Raw genomic sequence first — 24,410 nt, forward strand, 5'->3', positions numbered from 1 at the left:
GAAGTAACAGTTATATAATTGTATACCTATAAAACACCTACTAAAATCATATTTATATACTAATATCATATTTATATACCTGGGATCTAATATAGGAAAACTTTGTCCACGCTCATGTTGAAAAAAAAACAAAAAAACAAGCTTTGAACTTTTTCGATTTGCAACAAAATATTCCATATTCCTAGATGAGATTAGCGTTCAATAACACTTTTTTAGTTTTCAGCAAGCGTGTACATTCTTTTCAACTCTGGAGTAGATAGTGTTCATACACATACACACACATTTAAAAAATAGAACAACACTCACAATTTGTTTTTATCGTAGTTAATAATCAAGTTTCCGATTTTTTTATTAAAAGAGAATGTAAAGCAAGAAAGAACACAGCAATTACAGTCAAACGCTTTCTACTTCAGAGGGCACGTTATAGAAAAAAAACTTCGGATTTAGGTTGTTCGTTGCAGAAAAGATTTAAACGTCAAAGAATAACGGTCATCATCAAAGGCGATAAGAAACACATTTTGATATTATTTTTCCGTGGAGAATTTGACGTTCTCTGACTATCTGCAAAGTTCAACAGACCCAACAAAGTTTGGTTAAAAGAAAATCAGACCAGACCACACTTCACTTCATTAAAAAAAGAGGTCTGATTGCTTTTTAGCTCAAATTCCAGGACAAAGGAGTTTTGTATCGAAAAGGTAAAACACTTAAATCTGTAATTTTCGTTTGAAAGCAATCATATCGTCCTGTCCCAGAACAATAACACACTCAACACATTAACAGGACAACAAGAAAAAAATTGTCTAGAGCAGCTGTTTTACTGCCGCAAACAAACTGAATACTTTTACGCGTGTCCATTGAAGTTGCTTTTGATAATACTCGATTTATTCAGCAGTTACAAAAACTTAACAAAAACCAAAACTGACAAGCTGAGAGATCAAACAAGAACAAAGTTCAAAACTGTTGAAATAATCACCTGTATCAATATGCCCAGCGCCAATAATAAGAAAATGGCTATACAACAACAGCTGCAGAGGAGAGAAGCAGAATGGACAGTCAATGTCAACTATCTTGAGGCAGTGATTCAAGAGGAAAATTTAGAGGGCATCAGTTTGTCCTATGAGTCTCTCTCTCAACAAAAACGGCAGTTAGACAAACCCAGCGACGACCTTTTTAAATACAACCTCACACAAAATGAATTGAAAGAAATAATGGAGAAATCAGCAGAACGAAGTCTAGTAATCTTGAAGTGGAAAAAAATTGCAAAGACCATTCAAGAGAAGTTACTACAGACTCCGACAGCCATTTGCCAGAGCGCCAAAGAAAAGCACAAACACAGGCAAAAAAAAACAGTCAAAATGACAAATCCTCAACAACCCATAAACCCTATTACAATCGACAAAAAAAGACATACAATTTGAGAAAAGAATCAAAAGCAGAGAGCAGCACAGACAAAGTACCTACTCTCCCCGCTTCAGAAAAACAACAACGAAGCAGCAGAAATCCCCAACATGGACAGAAAGATAACGATGACATAGAACAAAGTAATCGATTGATAGGAAACGCTATCAATTCAGATACAACGTCAATGGGAGGAGGGGATACAACGTCAATGGCAGACAACAAAGACAGTAACGACATGTATAACCCAAATTATTTTATTGAGTTTCCTCTGAGACATTTTGAGTACAGTCAAAAACAGAGACGGACCGATCCAATAACCAACTTCACACAAATCCAGGAGAGAACATTACAGCTGAATGATGAGACAAACACAGAATGCACTTCGTCAAATATGATAGCGAGTTTTCCAACCAATAATGGTGACCATCACATAAGAGCAGAGCAAGGAAAAAGGAATGGTGATGAGGACTCGACAAAATCCCTAAAAGCAATTCAAGTTAAATACAAAGAGCAAAACATCGGACCAATCACCATAAGACGCGATGTTGGCACCACTACATCCAACGACAAACCCAAATCCTATAAACACGCGAAAAGGAAACAAAAAATACCCCAATCAGATGTAAATACCGAATCTGATTGCAGTTCAAATCAGACATTTGACACTAACATCCCAGACCAACGGAAAACACTAAAGCAAACACAGCCACATCAGACACAATCAAGACAACAAAACTTACATCCTTTTAACAGGAAACAATCATCAAATAAAATCACGCCTTAACACAGAAGAAATCAACAGAAAACAGACAACGACAGCAATTATCTACAATCAACAGACGATGAAGGCGACGATCATCAACAAATTGACAACATCAGACTAAGCAGTAACACAACCTATTATGAACTACAACCAAAAAGACAAGGAGCCAGAAAAAGAGAAAGAAAAATTGACAAGATCCATGATGTTAACCTCGCCTCAACAAATACCTAATTTCAGGAGACTCAAGGTCAAGATACTTCAAATATTCACGAACATGTTCAAAATCAAGAACAGCAATTTCTTCAAAGCATCGATATCTATCAAGATGAGAACAAAATCAAAAGAAGTAACCAATCAAATGACAGAGAATTGAGCAGCAAAGCCGTCAACAACCTAATCCCAGAAACGAACAACAATCTTTGCATTTTTAATCTCAACGATCAAGACCAAAGACTACCAAAGTCCATCAACAGAACTGGCCAACAACCAGATAGACAGTTCCAACATACACAGACAACAGAAAACATTTTCTTGCCACGACAAGCACAACAAGATTCTGTCACTTCCAGCATTAACCTTCCAAAAACTCAACTCAAATCCTTCAGCGGAGATCCATTGAGATGGCGCGACTGGTTTAGTTTTTTCAGAGCCACAATATATGGCAATGTAACACTGACAGGTGCCCAACGGATGACATATCTTCAAAACGCCCTCACAGACAGAGCCAAAGATAGCATTATTGGATACTCATACAGCGGAGAGTTTTATAATGAAGCAATGCAAAAATTAAAAAAAACTATTGGGGAAACCAAAACATGTTGCAGCAGCTTACCTTGATAAGTTGGAACACTGGCCCAGACCGATCATCAATAACCCCGAAAGTTTTGTATCTTTTGCAGCGTTTCTTAGACAATTGGTTCAAATGTTTGTACTTCACAATTTCACATCCGATCTTCAATCTTCAGCTGTCCATAAGATTGCAAATCATAAACTTGCGCCAACAATGATAATCAGATGGAACGAATACGTCCATAGGCAAGCTATTGTTCAACCTAATTTAATACATTTTAAGGACTGGATCGATAATTACGCAGAAGCTTGCGCAGAATTGTCAGCATCACAAAAACCAAACAATCAAGAAAACAGTTTATCTAGAAGATCAAAAAGACTCTTCCCACAGCAAAGTAACAAAAGATGTCCTCTATGTGGATACAGTCACAGCCTACGAAAATGCAACCAATTCCTCAATAAAGATATTAACGAAAGACAACAAACAGTAAGACAACTGAAAATTTGCCAAAATTGCCTCACCGAACACCCAAAAGGACAGTGCAACAGTCATTAGCGATGTCGCATTGAAAACTGCAACGGATTTCATCACTCAACAATTCACAGAAACAACTTCAACAGTTCACAGACATTTTCACCAACTCAGCATCAGCAAATCAACCAACAGCAACAACATCAACAACAAACACGCAACAAGGTTCAAAACCATTCTGCAAACAATTATCACAACAATCGTGGTCAACAAAACAACGGACACCAAACACAGATAATCGCAAACAGATCACAGTTTCAACCACATGGATTCAACTATGGAAGAGTGGTTGTTTACAATCATAACAACAACACACGTAATGCTTTTGGTCAAGACAATAACACTAACCGTTTCAATCAGAATTACAATCTCAACAACAACAATGGAAGCACCTTCAAAAAAATTATAACAATCTGAACAACTTCAAGCTAAATACAAATTCACGACAACAGAACACCGGACATTCTCATAATCAAACAGACACACAAAATCAAAGCCAAAGGCAACAAAACTTTAACAACAACAACAGCAAGCCACGACCACAAAATCACACATGCAGCAACAATCAAACCGGTTCGTGGATACGACCTCAACTTCAACTTCAAGCCACTCCGGTTATCCTTTACACAGAAGACGTATCAATAGAAACATAAGCTCTTTTGGATAGCGGGAGCGACAACACACAAATAACAAACTCAATGGCAAAAGCACTGGAATAAAAAACACAGATCACCTTGCAGTACCAATTTCTTCACTTTACAGAGAACACATCATAACATCAACTGAAGTTCTTCTGGGAATTGGATCACTCAACAGCACCCGACCTCTTTTCAACCTACCGGTGTAGGCCACGTCAGCATCTGACTTTCAATTGCCGAATGTACCCGTTGAGATGTACCCGTTGCACTCTATCTGCGCCGACTACGATCATCTTAACAACATCACATTTCCACAATTATGAGATAACAGAATAGGAGTTTTAATCGGAGCGGATGCCTTCTTAGCAACAGTACCACTCAAATTCACATCAGGACCACCAGTAGCCCCATACGGATTCTTGACACAGCTTGGATGGACCGTTACATGACCAATACCACAGAAATACAAGCCAACCAGTAATAAACAAGAAATCAATTACAACATCACGCTTTACAACAGAATAAAAAACCCAGAACAGGATATAGAGAACGACATGCTTCAAATGTTTTGGACAATGGAGGGGAAAAAATTAGTGAGTGGAGAAAATACACTGACAGCAGATGACAGGAAAGCTCTTGAAACACTAAAAAGGACAACATGCCACAACGGTTCTCGTTATGAGATCGGACTACCTTGGAAAGATGACACTATACTACCGAACAACTACTTTCTTGCCAAAGCACAATTACAGTCACTTGAAAACCGACTTCAGCAGGAACCAGACCTATTTGGTCGTTACAACCAAACCATCGAAGCAGACATTGAAAAAGGATTTGTTGAAGAGCCACAACATCAACCAAACTTCATGCATTCACAACTTTGGTATCTTCCACACAACTTTGGTAACTTCAGTATACAAAGGACATTCGCTTAACAAAGCTCTTTTGAACAGACCAGATCTACTATGCAGCCTTGTGGGACTTCTTCTGAGATTTCGTCACAACAAGATTGCAGTAACCGGTGATATCGAAGCGATGTTCATGCAAGTTGCCATAAGAACAGAAAACCAAGACGCAATCAGATTTTTGTGGAACAAAGATTCAGAAGAAAAAATTTTCAATTACAAGAGACTAATATTCGATGCAACTTGTTCCCCTTCATGTGCAATATACATATTCTACAGATGTGCAGATGATAACAAATTAAGTAATCCTGATGCCTAATCAGCCAAAAGAAACAATTTCTACATGGATGATTACCTTCAAAGTTTTTAGACAACCGAAACCGCAGCAATCACAACAACAGAAGTAAAGGATACATTACAAAAGGTGCCTTTAGCTTACAAAATTTTTTAGTAGCGACCCAAACACCGTCATGGAAATAACTGGAGAAAATGCAGACACAGCGAGAGCGCAACGTATTTTAGGACAAATGTGGAATGCCAATGAAGATATTTTCATCTTCAAAAGACCAGACTTAAAACTGGATGTCAAAAGCATGCAACAACGTCATTGGTTGTCACTCGCCTTATCATTGTTCGATCCCCTTGGAATCATCACGCCGTTTTCCATTAGAGTACGATGCATTCTTCAATCAATAGTGAAACAAAGTAACAACTGGAATAATCAGATTCCAAGAGAGTTCCAACATGACTTACAGCAATGGATCGACGAATGTGAGCAGGTGCCAGAATTTTCTATTAGCAGATGTCTGATCCCCAACCCAGATGCTAAGCATGAACTTCACATATTTTGCGATGCATCAAGTACAGCAATAGCAACGACAATATACATCAGATCAAGCAGCGCAGAAGAAATAACAACTCAATATGTTGTTAGCAAAGCAATAGTTGCACCCATTAAAACAACAACCATCCCGAAGTTTGAACTAGAAGCAGCAGCTATGGGAACGGAACTTGTTCGTTTGTTCGAAGCAAAATGACAGCACACTTTGACAAAATTCAATTCCGGACTGACAGTATGGCCACATTAGGTTGGATTAAATCAACAGAACACCAAAAAGTTTTTGTAGCAGATAAAATTTCAAAAATTTTAGCAAACTCTAAGTCAGAACAATGGAATTTTGTAACCTTTAAAATCAACCCTGCAGATCACGGAACAAGAGGGCTGTCATTAGCAGACTTGAATGAAAAATGGCTCTCAGCACCAAAATTTCTCCTAGAAAATCCCGTTCCAAATTTCCAAAGAGGCCAGCAATATACAGCGACAAACGTTTTAGGTACAGAAACTTCAAACACAGTTATTGACATTTATGATTTCTCTAGTTGGAATAAACTTATGCGACGAACCGAAACAGTAATGAAAGCAGTCAATATCTTCCGAAAACGACCAGTCACCAACAGTTATGAAGACGCACGACGCCATCTATTAAGACAATCAAAGCATAAAACTTTTTCTGATAGCATATGATACCTTGAACGAGGAAAAGAACTAAAAAAGCGGGACAAGTTATTGCAATTCACCCCCTTCCTGGACAAAGATGGTTTAATAAGAGCAAGAGACAGATTAGAGCACGCTAAAATACCCCACAGTCAAAAACATCCAGTTATACTTGACAGTAAGAATAGTGTTACCAAACTAATAATTGAACAAGCCCACAACGACTGTAGAATCTTGGAACAAAATTTGTCCGAGCACACCTGCAGCAGGATTTCATTATAATAGGACTAAGACGACTTTTGAAACAACTAAGCAAAACATGCTTCATTTGCCGACAATGGTGAGCACAAAATATTACCCCCCTCATGGCCGACCTCCCCAGTTTTCAATTCGCAGAAGCAGAAAAACAATATCCTTTTCTAAATGTTGGCTTAGACTTTTTCGGACCCTTTTAGATCGAGCACCGAAATCGCAAATTGGAAAAACAATATGTATGTCTTTTCACCTGTCTTGTCACTAGAGCTGTGTATGTGGAGGTTTGTCAGACATTGGACATAGATTATTGTCTACTAGCCATTAGAAGATTTGTTTCGCGACGAGGATATCTTGAGTTGATCATCTCTGACAAAGGAGCGAACTTCACATCAGCGAAAAAAACTATGGATCTGAGCAAAATAAGTGTTGACAACAACTACATCAAGTCCCAGTTACAGCAGCAAAATATTACATGGAAACTAAATCCACCTCTAACCCCTCACATCGGCGGGATATAGGAAAGACTAATTCAGTCTGCCAAACGCACTTTGCTCATAATTTTAGGCAGCCAACAATTGAAAGCCGAAACTTTTCAGACAATCGTAGCAGAGACTGAAGGACTTCTCAACTCCCGGCCAATTACATATGTCTCTTCAGACACAAACAACGAAGAAGCACGAACACCTAATCATTTTTTTGCTGAGACGCCCTTACAGCCCTTTAGCACCGTTGACATCAACCAGCCGAACATTTAGTAAGAAGGAGTTCTCTTACACACAAACATTACTGGATCATTTTTGGAAACGTTTGCAAAAGGAGTACACATCAGATCTTATCAGCCGACCAAAGTCGAGAATAGAATCAGAGCAATTTAAAGAAGGCGATTTAGTCTGGTTATTGCATAGGTTCACTCCGAGAGATATTTGGCCAATGGTTCGAATTGCGAAATGCCACAATGGATTGGACGGACGAGCACGATCCTTCGAAATCAAGACATCAACTGGAGTGCTGAACAGACCAGCAGTCAAATTAGCTAAAGTTTTACACCATTAAGTTTTAAATTTAGTTTTAAATTCCATTAAGTTTTAACTTTCCATTAAGTTTCCAGTAACATCAACCATTAAGTTTCAAATTTCAAACGGCATTATGGTTTTAAATTTCCATAATCATCGTGTCCAAAGTCAGAGTATCAAATATTCAACTCACACAAGCTCAAACAACCGAGCACATGAAGAAGTAACAATGCTGTGAAACTACAAAACGAAAAGAGAATTTTAACTTCCCCAAGTCATTCACTTCCCTAAAACTACGCGGAAAACAGCTCAAAGTGTTTATTTGCCCTCATCGACAACAGTCATCATCAAGTTTTCGTTATTTCGCCCTTTTTTTTCCAGTTCAACAAAAGCTAACGTCACCGGAATCTAACCCACATAATTTTGTCAACAGCCTTCAGATTGCAAGAGTATACACCTTCACATCAACAGAGTTTACAGTATATGCTGCCAACAATCGTCGATTAAACTTCAACTTTCACAGCCCCCATGAAGCCTAAAAACCACTTTCACATATCCTTGGCATTCAACAACACAATATTCCCAACCACCACGCCACGCATCAAATTAAAACGTCGATGCAAACTTATGATCACCAACTTTCACCGACATATAGATGGTGTATGTGCGTCGCCCCGAAAGCGTTTACAACAAGTTTACACTTACACACACGCACACACACACAGAAAGCCGAAAATGCCCTCAGTTATGATAGCAGATCATCTTTACAGCTTCGACATTACAAAACAATCTTGAAATTACAGATCAGCAAAGAATAATATAAACCTGATTGTCGAAAATATTAAATTGTAAAATACAACAAGAGTTTTCAAGTTTACCCTCATGCACGCGGCCCGGTGAGTTCAAGCACAAGCTTGATTTCCTTAATTTGTTTTGAATGATTGATGACTTCTGATTTGCTTTGATTTGTAAAATTTGCGGGTTTTATGTTTACCCACTTTTGCAACCTAGCAATTCATTGTAATCTGGAAATCTCTTTTGAATAAGCAGTAAACTTCTCTTCTAGCCCTACTGATGCAGCCACTATTTGTTGTTTTGCGCGTTTACATTCAAATGGAATCTTTGGAGATCAACCGTGTCTTTTTGCTATATTTTAGTTAAATTTGTTTCTCGAAAGTTAAAAAGCAAACTTTATGCCTTGCCGAATGCTTCAGGCATCAAATCATTGGCTTGATACACAGTTTTTGATACAAAATTCTGAATTTTTTGTCATTTAGGAATTGCATTTTTTCCTATTTTCACGTTGTTTTTGCATATTTGATGGTCTTTCTATTTCTATAGCAACTGTAGCAGGAAGGAAGAAGAAATAAGTTTAATCCCGTTTTGGCGAAGAAGAAAAAGTCTAGTCCCATAGCCGATTTTGCAAACATTCCCGGTGGGGGGTTTGTAAATTAGTACCCATTATGGCTTGTAATTACTTCTTAGCTTCATAAATCCGATATATATCACTCGCATATACACTCGCATATTCACTCGCACAAATCACTCTCATATTCCTTCTATAAACCATTAGAGTGACATTTTTTCTACACTTATATGACAACAGTTGATCAGGAGGGGATAAATGTACAAGGCAAACGATGTGAAATGCTCTCGCCATCATATTAACATTGGAAAACGGAATAAACCTAATAATCCAATTAAATTCTTAGTGGAGAAATTTTCGGTTGTTTAATATCATTGGTTTGATACAAAATTTTGTTCTCAGTATTGTCCTTTTTTTCTAACTAAAAACGACCAAAACTCTTGTGATTTTTTTGTTATTGTAACTGTCGCACACATTTGCAATTTGCAGGTAATTTTCGCGGGCTATAGGCGCTTATTGCCGTTTTTAACTGTTATCCTAGTTGCATTTGTATCATAATAAAAATAGAAATATTAGTAGTAGTGTATACTGCCAATTCACAACCTGCTTTTAGCGCGCCGACTGTTCTGCATCCACCGCATGATGAACAACAAGCGGTCCCCAAGTTAGGGGGACCAGGAGGGGCATCCTCAACATCAGGGGAAGGGGGCAAGGACTGCGGATATTTCTGTGCAGTGTGGTCATGTAGGACTGATGGTTTTAAGTCAAGTCATTTGGCTACCTCTGTTGGTTTTTCCCAAGGTCAATCACTTTTGCGTCCGCGGTGTTCTTACCGCAGTTGTTGTTGTTCTTACCGCAGCAAATGTGGTTCACGGCATGTGGCTTGTGTTGCTATTCCGCATTTGGGACAGCGGTTGTCAACTGTGTCACAGATCCTACTCAAGTAAAAGTTTAGCAGGGGACAGTATCCAGTTCTCAGGTGTGATAACCGGATACGTGCGAATTGAGGCAACAATTGCTCTTCTTCTGCTATCTTCGGTGGAGGTTTGCCTAGTTGCTTGCTGTCTTTGTTCAACTGAGTATGGACCGTGTATCAGTGGATACTTTAGAGCGCTTTCCTGCATTCCTTGCGATTAAATTGCCTTTTGTTGTTTGTATGTTGTTTCACGAGGTCCCTATAAGTATCATTTAGTGTCGGTCTCACGGGACAGTAACTGGTTGCAGGAGTTGTTTCATGATTTGCATGATGGCTCTGGTAACTGCCGGCTAGAGTTTGCTCTGCTAAAAGGTTTTTGTGAGCGTTAACAAGCAGCCTTTCACCTTCATCGTGTAAGTCATCGTGTCGTATATTTTTAAAAAGCCAGAAATTGTGCGAAGAGCAACTTTTTGTTGCGTTTCAGGAGGTTCCATCTTGTATTGCTCATTGTGACAGCCCAAATGGGAGAAAGCTAGTAAAGGACACTTCGACCAAGAGTTTATAAGTTACTAAGAGTGTCTTTTTTGTGCAGCCCCAGTCGCTACCACCAATCGTTTTCAGTATGTTATTGCGCTTTTCTAATTTTGTTTTTTGGTGCCTCTTACCTGTTCTCCATAATTTGGCATACTATCAAACCTAACACCCAGTACTTTGACTTTGGACTTTGCTGGTATTGTTGAAGTGTTAATAGTGAGGTGTGGGTCATACTTCGACTCCTGGCTCCATGTTTTGAAGACCGTTGCAGTTGATTTCTCAGCTGATAACTTAACTTTTCTTGATTCTAGCCATTTGTAAAAAGTATTTTAGGTAAGGAGTTATCATGTCGCGCAATTTCTCAACTTGTGGGTGAGATGTAGTTAAATTGACATCATCAGCGTCAGACGTGATGTCTATATGTTTCGGGGGTAGAAACGGCTTCCTCATGTAGATGTTGAATAGCATTGGCAATATTACACCACCTTGGCAGACACCCTGTATGTCTTTTCTCCACGTTGACTTCTTTTGTTACGATCTACGCACGAAAATTTGTCTTGCAAGTATGAAGCGACCCATATCTTAGTGATATTCGGTAGTGGTGCCTAGAGTATGTCTGTTGGCAGTAGATTGTGGCGGCGGTGAGGTCTAAGGCTACTAGTAGAGTACGAATACAATGTTTCTTTTGATCAAGGCCCTTTTGTACATTGTTGGTGACAATATTGAGAGCTGTTTTTGTGGAATGCTCAATTCTAACTCCATGCTGATGTTCTTTTAGTGGATATTGAACTTTAAAGTTTTTCTGTTAATTTTGCGTTGGGGGAGGGGACTGCAATTGGTCTGAAGCTTTTAGAGGCGTCTTTGTGTTTTTCCCGGTTTGTGAAGGGGTATAACCCCGCCAACTTTCCAAATGTTCAGGATTTTAGCACTGTTTACAAAAATGTTCATTGAAAGGTGTCATTAAGTTATCTCTGTGCTATGGGGCCTAAATGGTTAAAGTGGATTGGCACTGTTCTATTTGGGCCCAGTGCCTTATCTTTCTTTGTGTCTCTTATAACCTCTCTCATTGTGTTACACTTAAACATTTTGCCCTCTATTTCCAGTTTATCTAATGTGCCTGTGATATTTTCGCTGGTTTGGTCGTTTTTGTTTAACATACGAAAGATTCGGTATCGTCGTTTTCAAACATACGCAAGCTTTAGCATTGTTTAGAGACACCAGTAAGATAGAAGGTCCAGGTCTGAAAAGCAGATAAGTTCAGCAGACTGAACATTAAAAACGATCAGTCTTGGGCGTTTTGAAACGCAACCGACTATCAAAAACTGGGTGCAAACTACAAGAAAGTATGTCAAAACTAAGTCAATGCGAATTAATCAACTGATTTCTCATCATTATTCTACAAGGATGTTAGATTTATTATTTAAATTTAATCAAAAAACTTTTACTTGTTCACTTATTTTTGCGATTGAGCTAAAAAAAACTTTTTCGGTAATTTTGCACATTAATTCAGAATTTTTTTTTCAAAAACAACGTTTGAAATTCTTGCAAAAGACCATCATGACGTTTGACTACACTACATACAGAAAAATCAAATATTGCAATGAAAAAACCGACAATTTCTTACGTCTAAAACCGAACATAACATACCGATGGTCTCTTACGTTTAAATACTGAACATACCCAATCTTCTAAAACCGTACATACTAAATCTCCCTTACATTTAAAAATAACGATACCGAAATACCGAATCTCTCTTGCGATTAAAAGCGACTATACGTAACGAATCTCTTTTACGTTCAAATACCAAACATACCGAATCTTCAAAAACCGAACAAACCGAATCTGTCTTGCGTCCAAAATGGATCATACCGAAGCTTCTTACGTTTGAAACCAAAGATACCAAAGATTTCTTACAAATTTTTGTCGTTTTTGTTCGGTTGTCTCAACTGGGGATTATAAAAACTTTGCTTAACAAACAAATTTGCCACTGCTTATGTAATATGATGATTATTGCAACAAGAATGGATTTGAAAAAAAAAACAAACTTTTGAAACGATAACAAATTTCCTTGGATAGATCTAAAACAAACCATCCGGATAAATTTTCAAAAAATTATGCCTAGATTCAGTCATTTTGACCAAGTTTGGAGCTTTTTGTATCCGCCGAACAATCCATTATTCGTAGTCTCTGTAGATTAGGACATATTAGACTTCTTGTAGTATATATTCAATATAGTATATTCACTACAGTATACTCATTGAAGTATATATATTCATATAATTACTCAAATCATTTTCATTTCAAAAACTTTGTCAAATATTTTTCTATACTCATAATATACCTCATACAATTCAACAAGAATGTTTTCATAATCAGTCTGATTGTCGTTCGGACTTTCGATAAACTCTGGAAACTTTCTGCCAAATCTAATCATCAGATCGCTGACCATTTGATCAGAGAATCCGAGATTTTCCCCAAAATTCTTTTGAATAGAATTTATATTCTCCTCGCGACTTCGTTCAATTGTGATGGCTCCTGCTAAAAATCTGGGGTCCAAATTTTTGATCTGGGTGACCAGAGCCCGCAGTGAGAATAGCGCATATTTACACTCTTCTGTAACATTTTCGTTGCCTGCTTTCCTCTTTTCCTTATTTTTGCTAAATTCGGCTTTTCTAAGATAAAATTTTGAGAAGTGTGCAAAATTAGCCGTCAGGTCCAACGTGTAGAAAACTGCTTATGTCACTCTGTTTTTGACCGTTATCATTTTTGATCAATTTTTGGTCCATTTCATTACTCAAGGAGCGTGGAAATGAGCAAAAATACTTATTTCACAAAGGTGTTGATCTATTACCCAAATTGATCAATTGATGTTGCAAAAAATTTCATTTGTAGTTTTTCATGAGGTACCCGTTAAATGTAGGCGCCAAAATATTCTTATATGTGGCCATATGTCCATCAAATATGAAGGACAAATGAACATATTCCATGAACATTTTCCATGACTTACTAAGCTGAATAAGTTATCCGCTCTGCAATGATTATTACCCTTGCAGCTATAACTTAGCCTAAGAATAGATTTTTCCACTAACAGCGCAAAACCTGCTGAATGCAAAGCACAGAATCTGCTCTTTCATAATTTTTTATCATAATTTTAAATTACTACAGCCCGGACTTGAGTCCCATAAAACTTCAGTACTGAATCATAGTACTTTTTTATTATTATTAGTGCACAAATACTTCTATTCAAGACACTTCATAGACAATTCATGGTAAAATTCAATGTAAAATTCTGAGCTTAATCTGGACATAAAGGTTTTATTCTGAGATCAGTCTTAACATAACGGATTGATTTTCTGATAACACTCTGGACAGAATATTTTTTAGCCTAAATTTTGTCTGTTTTGCATGAAAATTACACTTTTCTATGCTTATTTAAAAAAAATTAGGCCATGTTAAAAAAATTATCACAGATATTTGCTCAGTGAAAGGATCATTCATTACGCAAAAGCGCAAAAAAATGCAGTTTTAGATAGTTTTTGGAGCCAGTTTTTTTTAGAAATTTGTATCTTTTTGAATTCAGTTGAAGCCATTTAAGTCAATAGTTGAGTTGTCTCTGACGTCAGTTGGCTACCTGCAGCCTGCTGAACCCCTGAAGAGGACACTGCTTTGCCTGGAAAAAATTCTCACACTTCAGAATGAAGGGGAAAAGTGTCGCCCTTCATCTCCTCAGAATCTATGAACTGGTTCAGCCCACTCAATGCACACTTGCACGTTTACAGTTCGCTATGGAAACAGCAATGAACTTTTTCCTCACTTTCTGAGGTGTGATAACTTTTTCTTAAAGTTATAGTGTCCGTTATAGCCGCGGCTGTATCGGTACAGGTCGCAGGTACTCCACCCTGGTCACAGAAAAAGTACCCTGACTGAATTCTTCCATCCAATACTGCAATACGTACTGGCGGGGGGTCTGGGTGGAAGATTGGAGTTGTAGAAAGCTGGGCGGCTGGAGGGAGGGTTCAAGGCTGGGTGGGTGGATGTGTGTAAGGCTGAGCGGCTGCATCCCTTGCGGCTGGATCGTCGGGCTGGATCGCTGGGCGGATAGGATCCAGCGCCCAGCAATCCAGCCCCCCCCCAGCCCCCCCCCCCCCCCCAGCACGTACTGCGGAATTGAATAGTTTAGATTTGGAGCGGAATAAAAGTTTGCGTTGTTTGGTTTAAAATAGCATCTTCATGCTCAACCAAAGAATGTTAATGTTTATTCAAAAATTTCGTGTTTCTTCGGAAATTTCTCTGAACACTTCGTAAAACTTAAAACATCATCCGAAGTCTTTTTTCAGAATAAAATGGATTCTGGGCTCATACTGCGCATAGTTGGCGAACTAAGTATCCATCATTTACAATGAATCAGTGCTGAATTATCGATTTACTATTGGGGTCAGTACTGATATACTCTGACACTAGGGTCCGGGAGTTATTTTTTCCTGTTTTTTTCTATTTATTTCCAACGTTTTTTTCCAATTCATATTAGGCAAAAAAATCCACCCCTTTTTTGAAGAATTCGACGGGTTCTTTTTTATTTTCGAACGAACGAGTTATCGATTGACGTTGATCTAGGCAGACAGCTAAAATGGTTCACGCTCCTAGTAACAATACTATCGCCAAAAAACTTACAGACGAAGCTGACGAAAATGACAAAAACTGATTAAAAATTACTCTTCCTATGTCGATTTTAATCAGCGCCGGCTTTCCTCAAAGATGCTCATTTTTTATTCAAAGACAAATCTTTTTGTATATTTTTAGAAGGCGGATAATATAAAAAGAATTATCATTATTCCCAAATTTTGACGACAATCCATAATTTTCTGTAATAATTAAACACACTATGTTTGCGCGCTTTTATATAACAAAAAATGGAAAAAAGAAAGAAGTACAACTCTTCGAATGATTTAAAGAAAATCAGCCATTTTTTAAATTTGTCTTTTGAAAAATGCCCTAAAATAATATCGACTGAAACGATGGTTGAGATTCAAATTAAAAGGGGAAAGAAAACAACCCGATAAAATTTTTCCCGAATGCTCGCCGGCCAATAGAAGAAGCAAGAACCGACTCAACATTTCGATCCAGTAAAACCACTCTGAAGTCCAAATTCCAGCTTTCCAGTATCTCAGCTAACTGGACCAAATCTGGGATGAAGATCTTGTTGATGTTTCTGCAGTTTGGATAAGATTGCATCGTGTCCATGTTCTTGGGATCTAAACAAAGTAATTCCCAATCTGTATAATTTTCTCAGAACACAATCATCAGAACAATTAAAAGTCTGACCTAGTTGATGTAAAAGTTAACTTCACAATTCATAAAATAATAATTAATTATAGAAATACGTTGGATAACTTTATAATTTAGTTGTAATTTCTATAACGCGCCGTGGAAAGTTACCTGTTAATAATAGTGGGGCATTTTCTGCGAAATAAAACTTCAAAAAAAAATCCCCCTCGAAGTGAGTTGCTTCGAGTTGCCATGTAACGAACCATATAAGGTACTTACCAACCACAGAACGGGCCTTAAATTTCCCATAAAATCTATTTTTTTCCATGATTAGTAAAGTACCATATATATTTCTTTCTATGAAATTCACGACTTGAAAAAATAAACACAAAAAAACAGTGTTTTGACCAAGTTGCTCAAAAAAAAGCTGAAGAGCGGAGAAAAATAGCGGGCTTTATTCAAAACCCACTTTAAAGAAAGCCAAAAAACGGCGATAAAAAGTTTTTGTTGGGCTAGAAAGTTTTTGTTTAGACGTGCAACAATTTCCAGCGAGCTTTTAAATTTTTACTCTTAATTTTTTGATAAAATAATTTTTAAAACGTACAGCAACAATCAAATGGATGTTTGGGTTTTTTAACCACCATAAGCATATATATTCTGTATTTGTTCTCTTTTTCATCTCTTTGATACAGATAGGAATCTGTACCAGATTGTAATAGTGACTTTAGCGAGGATGAACTATTTATTATTTAATCTTATTAGACTTACCTCCAGTCTAGAGTGGTAGCCATGTTTTTACACAATCCACTTTTCAACTGTAAATAAGATTTTCCTTAACCTTACTATAAAATTCAGTTCACTTTCTAGCGTCTTTTGTTAGAGCCTCAACTTTAAACGAGTGGAAACTCTTTTTGTTTCCAAGCAGATAATAAGTAAGTGTGTTGACAGTGAGAATGATTCCGAATAGAGAAAACAGTAATTTCACTGATGCTAAAAAATGAAGTCGTGGTAAAAATCCAATAGGATTGCATTTCGGCTACAAATGCAATGCGAATACTTCCCTCCTGTACACGGAGTATCACAAGGCGCAATTAGCAACCAAAAAACGTGCATTTCTTGAATTTGAAAACGCAAACCCTGCAATGACTTAGGTAAGAATCATAAATTTGTAATACCAGCGTTACACTTGAAACCAAACGAATGATGTCCGGAGCTAAATGAAGAATTTCAAATAGATTTCGGCAACCCCATTACAAATGAGAAAAATTGAGATATAAATTTTTTAGCATTTATTGACAGATTTCATAAATATCCAACAGTAGAAGAATTTGAAAAGGCAGACAGTCCAAAGTTTTAAATTTCTAAGAAAACATACGTTCAGATCAAGCAAGATAAATAATAAGAATTATATTAAAACTTTCTGCAAAAGCACTAATGTTGGTGTAAATATCATTGTAATCACTGCACCAGCAAATGACCATTGGGCCTTAGGTCCAGTTAAAAAAGTAATACAGACAATTAAAAAAAATTTAGGATGCATTTGGTAGAAAACCCGACACATTTTCATTAAAACTATTAGTTAAATCAATAGTATATCAATTACGCATCATCTGTAATAAAAAAAACAACAAGCGTATCACTTTTCCGAGCGCATTTCGGTAGACCACCCAACACACCACCTAGTAATACACGCACAAAACCTAAATGTACAAATTTAAAAAATGAAAAACAATTGAATTACGATTTAGACAAAGATACGGTTCCCTTGGCAGACTTTTTGGAAGACAACGGATGGGTGACGGCAAAAAGAAGTAAAATTTAGTTGGAGGAGCTTACTCGTCAAGCGCAATGAAACGCTGGAAGAACAAACAATGGAAATATGATTCATTCCGTTTGTCCATTCATACCCCATCCAAAATTAACGAATCCTATCCCCCGCATAGAGATGACTAGATTTGTAACTGTCAAGTAAATTGACAATTAGGTCCAAGCACAATCTTCATTGCTTGTACGAAACACTGGATCCAGAATCTGTTGTGTCGCATAAATCACCCACGAATTACCGAATCCACGAATTATATAACCAAGCGTTCCCGTGATAACAGTTCGCGACAGCAAAATATCAAAATTCGAAACCAAAGCTGAGCGCAATACAAATATATGCGCAAAGAAGTCCTCTCCCCTATATAAAAACCAACTGAAAAAAAATACGTCAGCATATTAAAAAATGAAGAAGAGTTTTAGAGCAGAGACGAAAGTAAGGCATCTACACGCTGACAAATGTTTTGTAGTCAATTCTACAAACTCAAACATCTCCAAACCTATGTACGTTAGAAAACCATCAAAACCACATCAAATGGCAATCGACGTAATACCACATCTGTTTCAAACGAACAACTGTAACTCCATCATTATATACTGGAAAAACAGCGACGAGCAACCGAGTTCTACAGTTATGATTGTCAACAATACGTTTGCAATGCGAATGAACTTTCTGACAATCAATCGAAACGAAAAGGAACAGAAAGAAATCCACTTACTGCAACAGTGATTTGTGAGGAGAATTCGAGACCCCTTTTATATTGCTGTTTCATTCATTGGATTTAATGGTAGTTTTCGTTTATGATGGTCAATCTGAGTGCTTTGAGTTGAATTCGCTCCTCGAGTTGCGACCCGTCATTTTAGCGCTTCACCAGAACATTTTAAGAGTAAATTCATTTCTTAAACTTTGCATCTCCGGAATATTCTAATTCTTTTATATAAAGCTTCTTTCATGTTTATATGAGTTCATAGAGTTTACCCGGGCGAAAAGTATCCCGTATATTCTGAGCAATACTCATGCGCCTGAATTAATATCTGAAGAGCATACAGTCTCATTTTTTTTATTAATAGGTTATTTTGTAGATAATCACTACAAAGACCTTTGAACTTAGTGGTGAAGGTTTGCTATGCAATATCATTGTTGCAAGTATCCACGCGGAATTTTGAATAGCATCTAAGGCAAACCCTGTTGGCGGGAGTTTAGCTGAACATATTGTTTTCCATGCAAGAATTTTTACTCAAGAAAGAAGACTAGCCATTCTAAATTGGGACACGAACTGAGTACTGGCCACCAAAAAACAAAACGGAATGTCATTATACTGATTCAGCGCTGATAATCTCTGCCACATACATCCGGTTTTTCCACGTGACTAAAACGTTAAAAAACAGAAAACATTAATTTTGTTCTTATTTCAAACGGTGATTTCCTTCGATCGAACTATGTTTATCTCCTGACAAAAAACCAATCTTCGCAACTGGATCACAACATAAATTGCTGAAACTAGACTGACCTTTTTGAGAGGGTAGTTTCGATGAATATCTTGAGCGCTTTTTATTATAATTGGAATTTATTATAGTATTATACGCACTCTTTTTACGTAAGCTACTTTGTAGGCAATTACTGCAAAGCCATTCAGCTTAGTTGTTACGACTTGCTATGCAAAATGAAAGTTACAAGTAATCACAAGGAAGTTCGAATCGCTTATAAAGCGAACCTTGTTGGCGCCAGATAAACTGATCATTTTGTTTTTCATTCAGTAAAATTTACTCAAAAAGTAAGATCAGCCAGTGTAAATTGTGACATGATTAAAGTATACTTGTCACCCATAAAATTGTCTATAGACTGATTCGGCGGTTAATGTTGCTCTTCGATCAACTTCCAGGTAGTAATATATTATAGCCCGCCCCATTTTGTTAAAATTACCGTTATTGGTGGTGGTATGGTGTTGGGGTTATTGGGTGGGGGGTTGGCAAGGGGTATAAGTTATAAGACCAACAATAGGGGGCTATAATGGGAAAGGCCCCTTTAACCAGTTCAATAGACTTACGACCGCAGCAGGCGTTTAGAAAGAACACTCTTGCTTTATAATCGTGAACAATTTTCCGAAACAGTTCGAATCTTTCTGGTTCCAGTAGTCTTTCTCTCTGCGGACCACAGGTAGCGACGTTTATTGTGTAGTTCGTCTCCGAGTAGCAAAATGTTGGGTTATCATCACAAACTTCAAATCAAGCTCATTCATTTGGCTTCATTGAATTACAGCCTGCTTTCCCGTCGTCACAAGTATTCTGGTTACAAAATGGTGTCGTACTCTTTCAAATGGTCTTCAAAATGTAATGTTAGGGGAATATTAGGGAAGTAGAGGGGCTCTGTATTTCAATGTTGGACTAATTTTATTGTTTTAAATTTTTTGAAACTTCCCAAGTCATCAAAAAATATATTATTTGCAAAAAATATTTAATAAATTTGTATATAATGCATAATAATTGCAAAAATTTGTATTGATTTTCAAAAAATTTATAAACTTAAAAAGTGATATGCAAATACTTGTAAATGCAAAAATTAATTTGCAATTTTTTTGTGACCGGAAATCGAAATTGTAATTTTCTATAAACAAAAAAAGAATTACAAATTTTATTAGAACTTTCAAAAGTCAACTTTTTTAAAATTTCGCCCGGAATATGTGTATATGACGAAAAAAGCAGTCAACTTCAAGCCTTAAATTTAGTAAATTTTTAAACAGTTCAAATAAAATCTGAATTGAGAGAAAGGGGCTTTGAACACGCGATACAAATTGAGGATCTAATGGTGCTCCCTCTAAAAAAATAATCCCACCCCCGAGACGAATTAAGATAAAAAATTTTTTAGCGTTTTCGAAATCCACGCTATGGATAGAAAAGGGGAGCAGCACTTTGTATAAGAAACGAAATGGGTATTAATCGATAAGTTATGTAAAGTAAAACAAAAGAAATAGCAGAAACAGCTGGAAACAAAAATCCCATCCTCGCAAAGCACTTGTGACTCAGTTATGACAACAAAATCAATTAAAAACCCTATTGAAGCTATTCAAGCAATGGGGGTACAAAAAATGTTTTGTTTTAATTTTGAAAAACAAACGACACATTTTAAATTGATTGATGAATTTGCGACTCTTCTATATATCTCTCAATGATATCAATGTATAGAAATAACTTCAAACAAGATCAAATTCATTGATGGGATTCATAAATTGAAAAAAAAATGAAACTATGAATTTGGAAGTTTGATTTGATGAGAACAAAAATTATTTCAAGACTACTTGTGTTTAAATGAGTCGGTGCCGTTGAAATTTATTAAAAATGCCAAAAAGCTACTCTTCTTTAATTTTAACATCTTTTTTGATCAGTTGTTAGCTAATTTATCGCAAAACAAGAAAAAAAGATATTGCGAAAAGATTTACAGTTTCAGAAAACGAGTGTATCCCAGAACAGTTTTTCATTTTTAAAAAAAATGCCTGACCTGTGTAAAAAACAGCAACGCAGTATTATGCATTGAGTTTGCACATCGGGGAAAATATCGAAACGGGCAAGTTTACAAAATTTAGTGGTTGCAGTTTGCCACAATTTTTTGATATCTGAATGTTTTGGAGAGAGATCTTAAAAGGGAATTGGAAGCGAAATCTTTGCCACTTGTGTGTAATAGTGCCAAACAACGGAATTAAATTTTTTTCCTATAAACTATGCAAGGAAATTTAAAAAAAAACTGAAAAGGATGGATAAATTTGAAACATTTTTCAAATCCAATAGCTCGAAATGAAATATTAAAATTGTGTTATTTAAAAATTTGAACGTTTTTGCTTCAAAAAAAATTACTTATGAACTGAAAATTGCTAAAAGTGTTCAATATTACTGACCACAGAATTTTAGTAGCGTCTAGAAATATCAATCAACTTCTAAAAGAGGAGTGGTTGGTAAAATTTGAAAAAATTTGGACCAAACCTTATGTTACGAAGGCAATTATAATCACTTCTCTCAGAAATTATAGTCTGCCTTGCGATCTTAATATATGATGGAGACATATTTTCTAACGAGCATTTGTTGAAATTTTTATCGTTGCCGCCTCTATGGAAATTTTACGATATAAAGGAAAACACACTGCTTCTCGTATGTATATGCCATGGATGAACGACCTCAGCCACCATATCATGATAATTTTAAGACACAAAGTTTTAAAAAGTACATATAAGACAATTAAGTACATATAAGACAATAAAATTCTGATAAGATCCTGCAATTTTTTCTTTGATTCTTATTACTAACTGCTACATCGTTTTCTTCAGAGTTGATGCTGTTACATCACACCTAGAATGTCCAGGAGCGCTTCCAGAAAAACATCATTGATGACATGCTGTGCTTTGAAAAACAGTGAAAAATTTTGGCTTTGTCATTCTTTGTGGATAATTTTCACTTATAGTAGAATAAATCAAAATCTAATGCTATAGTTCCAAAAGTTCGTACTTAACGTAAGAATTACTTAGTAACGTTGTTAAGATTAATTGTGCACATCTGCATTACGTGGCCAAAGTTCAAAAAGTCAAAATTCATCAAATTTTGCATTTTGTTGAAATAAAACCAATTTGAGCTTTAGATAGCCTCAAACTTCATTTCCCGAATTTGATTATTGGTTTTTTGAGAGCAAATTCAAAGACCTAATTGTTCTGGTGAGCAGTGCTATGGATAATTGTCTTCTTAATCCACAATTACTATTGAGCGAAAAATTTATGAAATTAATAATCAATTAGGCTTTTTTCATTTTGGTAACCATTTCTAGCTGCAGGTGGGGGCCAATATTGACTATAATTACACGGTCCAGCAAAATTTTTCATGGGCCCAGCTAAGGTCTTTTCAAAACCAACTAGAGACAAGTTAAGGTCTTTTCGTGGACCTTTTTTTAGAATTCATTTTTTTTTGCTTCTGAAGCAAGACTAAACAGCTTTGCACAAGAGCAATCCAAATGTAAAAATAGTTGGGAGACTGCCAAAAGACTTAAGAAATTTAAGATAAAGCAGCTATGGCAGCTGGAATATATGACCTTATAAGTTGATTGAAGGAAACCGGGTAGCCGAGGTGCAATGGTTCTACTCCCCTTAGCCATGCCAAAATAGTGGGGTTACTCAGTTTGTTTTCCCGTTCAAAATTACGAATTCTTATTTTAAAAACAATGCAGGTTTTGGAGGTTTCTGATTTTTGGTTCTTCAAAATTGTAAAGGATGAGGGAGCATACACGTTGACTACGTGTATATTCGACTTGGATCCATAAAAAGACCTTAGCTGCACTGTTTTTTTTTGCGAATATTAGGTTAAGCTAAAGTCCATCCTCATTTTGGGTCGAGTTAAAGTCTTTTGTAAAATTTTGGGTCAAGCTAAAAGTTTTGTGAAAATTGTGGGCCCAGTCAAAGTGTTTTGTGAAAGATCTGAGTCAAGTTAGAGTACAGCATGTCTTAAAGTTCAGATAAATTATATTCATAGCTCAAATGAGTCGAGTAGGGTGTTCTCGCAGTTCATTTTGATCGAGCATTGTCTTTTCATATGTCTGTACCTATACCTGGGTAATTAGGTACTGATTCCATGGGAAAGGGGTAATTTTAAGCAAAGTTGAACTAAATTTGCCTAGTGTATTTAGTTTCCTCACAAGCTTACTTTGAGCAGATAAACTCGGTTTTTTGGACATAAGCCATGTAATGCGGTCTAGGTCAGAAAAAAAATCCATGAGAAATATGGTGAGTACACTGGGTAAGAAGCAGAAAAAAATAAAGCCTTTTTACTGTCAGTTCCACCCTGGTAAAGTTGCGTAACAGTGTTTTTCCTAAATCTTCCTAAAAGATACGGGTATAATTAGAAGCCAAATGAATCCGCACTTTTCGGAAGTGCCCAGACTTTAAGAAACGTGTGCCCACTTCCCTCCAGACCAGCAAAGAAAACAATTTGTTTATGCACGCTAAAAGCAGTTTTCCTCACGTAGCTATAATTTCTGAATATTTGCTCATAATTTTTAATGAAAGGTTTTTTCCGTTCGTACAAAGAATGATTCGTTAACGATAGAAATTTTGTAGTTTGTATCTTTGTTAAGTTTCCAGTCCCGGTGAAAAAAACTCTCCAATCACGCAATGTATAATTTCTGGTCGATGAAAAAGTTGTCAGATTAATCGATGCAAAATTATAAACCAATGAAATGAAAGGGAAATTGTTTGATGAAGCTATAAAAGATAAAAACACAAGAGATAAAGGGGTAAATAGTAATAAAATATTTGAATACTTCATTTTTGAGTATTGCAAAATAAATCGGTGTTATTGATTGTTAAAGCTTTCTGGAAGAATTTACAAACAAAGTGGAGTTTTTCCACCTAATAATGATAGGAAAAGCAGCAGTCAAACATCATTTTATTCAACGTGATTCCATAGAAAAATGCGGTTAATTTTTTATTATAATGAAAAAATTATTCCATATAACAAGTTAGTTGACTCTTAAAAAATAAATATATGTAGAAGTGGGGTCATAATTAATTTTTAAAAAAATGAAAAATCGTTGTATTTTTGATTGTTTTTGTTTGCAGAAAATTGCAGCAATTGATTTAAACGTGTGCAAAAACCAGAAGCAAAATTGTACCGATGAAATCACTACATTAAAATGAGAAAAATCTAATATGTTACTAATTACTCTGAGAGACCAAATTGTCTCGA

General features: G+C 36.4%; 1 protein-coding gene across 1 annotated transcript; it reads right to left on the reverse strand.

Moving 5' to 3' along the window:
- Positions 1-12,891: 12,891 nt before the first annotated feature.
- LOC142353411 (uncharacterized) lies at positions 12,892-24,067 on the reverse strand. The gene is made up of 4 exons (XM_075405643.1): positions 23,588-24,067; positions 19,742-19,912; positions 15,662-15,859; positions 12,892-13,220 (listed from the first exon to the last, which is right to left on the reverse strand). The coding sequence occupies exons 1-4, from the start codon at positions 23,988-23,990 to the stop codon at positions 12,892-12,894; spliced, it is 1,101 nt and encodes a 366-aa protein (XP_075261758.1). The 5' UTR covers positions 23,991-24,067.
- Between the last annotated feature and the right edge of the window lie 343 nt (positions 24,068-24,410).

This window comes from Convolutriloba macropyga, chromosome 14 (assembly GCF_964194025.1).
Source record: "Convolutriloba macropyga chromosome 14, txConMacr16.3, whole genome shotgun sequence".
In the NCBI taxonomy this organism is placed as follows: Eukaryota; Metazoa; Xenacoelomorpha; order Acoela; family Convolutidae; genus Convolutriloba; species Convolutriloba macropyga.

Coding starts and splice junctions, on each gene's coding strand:
- LOC142353411 (XM_075405643.1), bottom strand. CDS start 23,990: ATGAAGTATTCAAATATTTTATTACTATTTACCCCTTTATCTCTTGTG. Junction 19,913..23,587: donor AGTCTGGGCACTTCCGAAAA/GTGCGGATTCAT, acceptor CTTGATTTGAAG/TTTGTGATGATAACCCAACA. Junction 15,860..19,741: donor TCTAAACGCCTGCTGCGGTC/GTAAGTCTATTG, acceptor TACTTTGTTTAG/ATCCCAAGAACATGGACACG.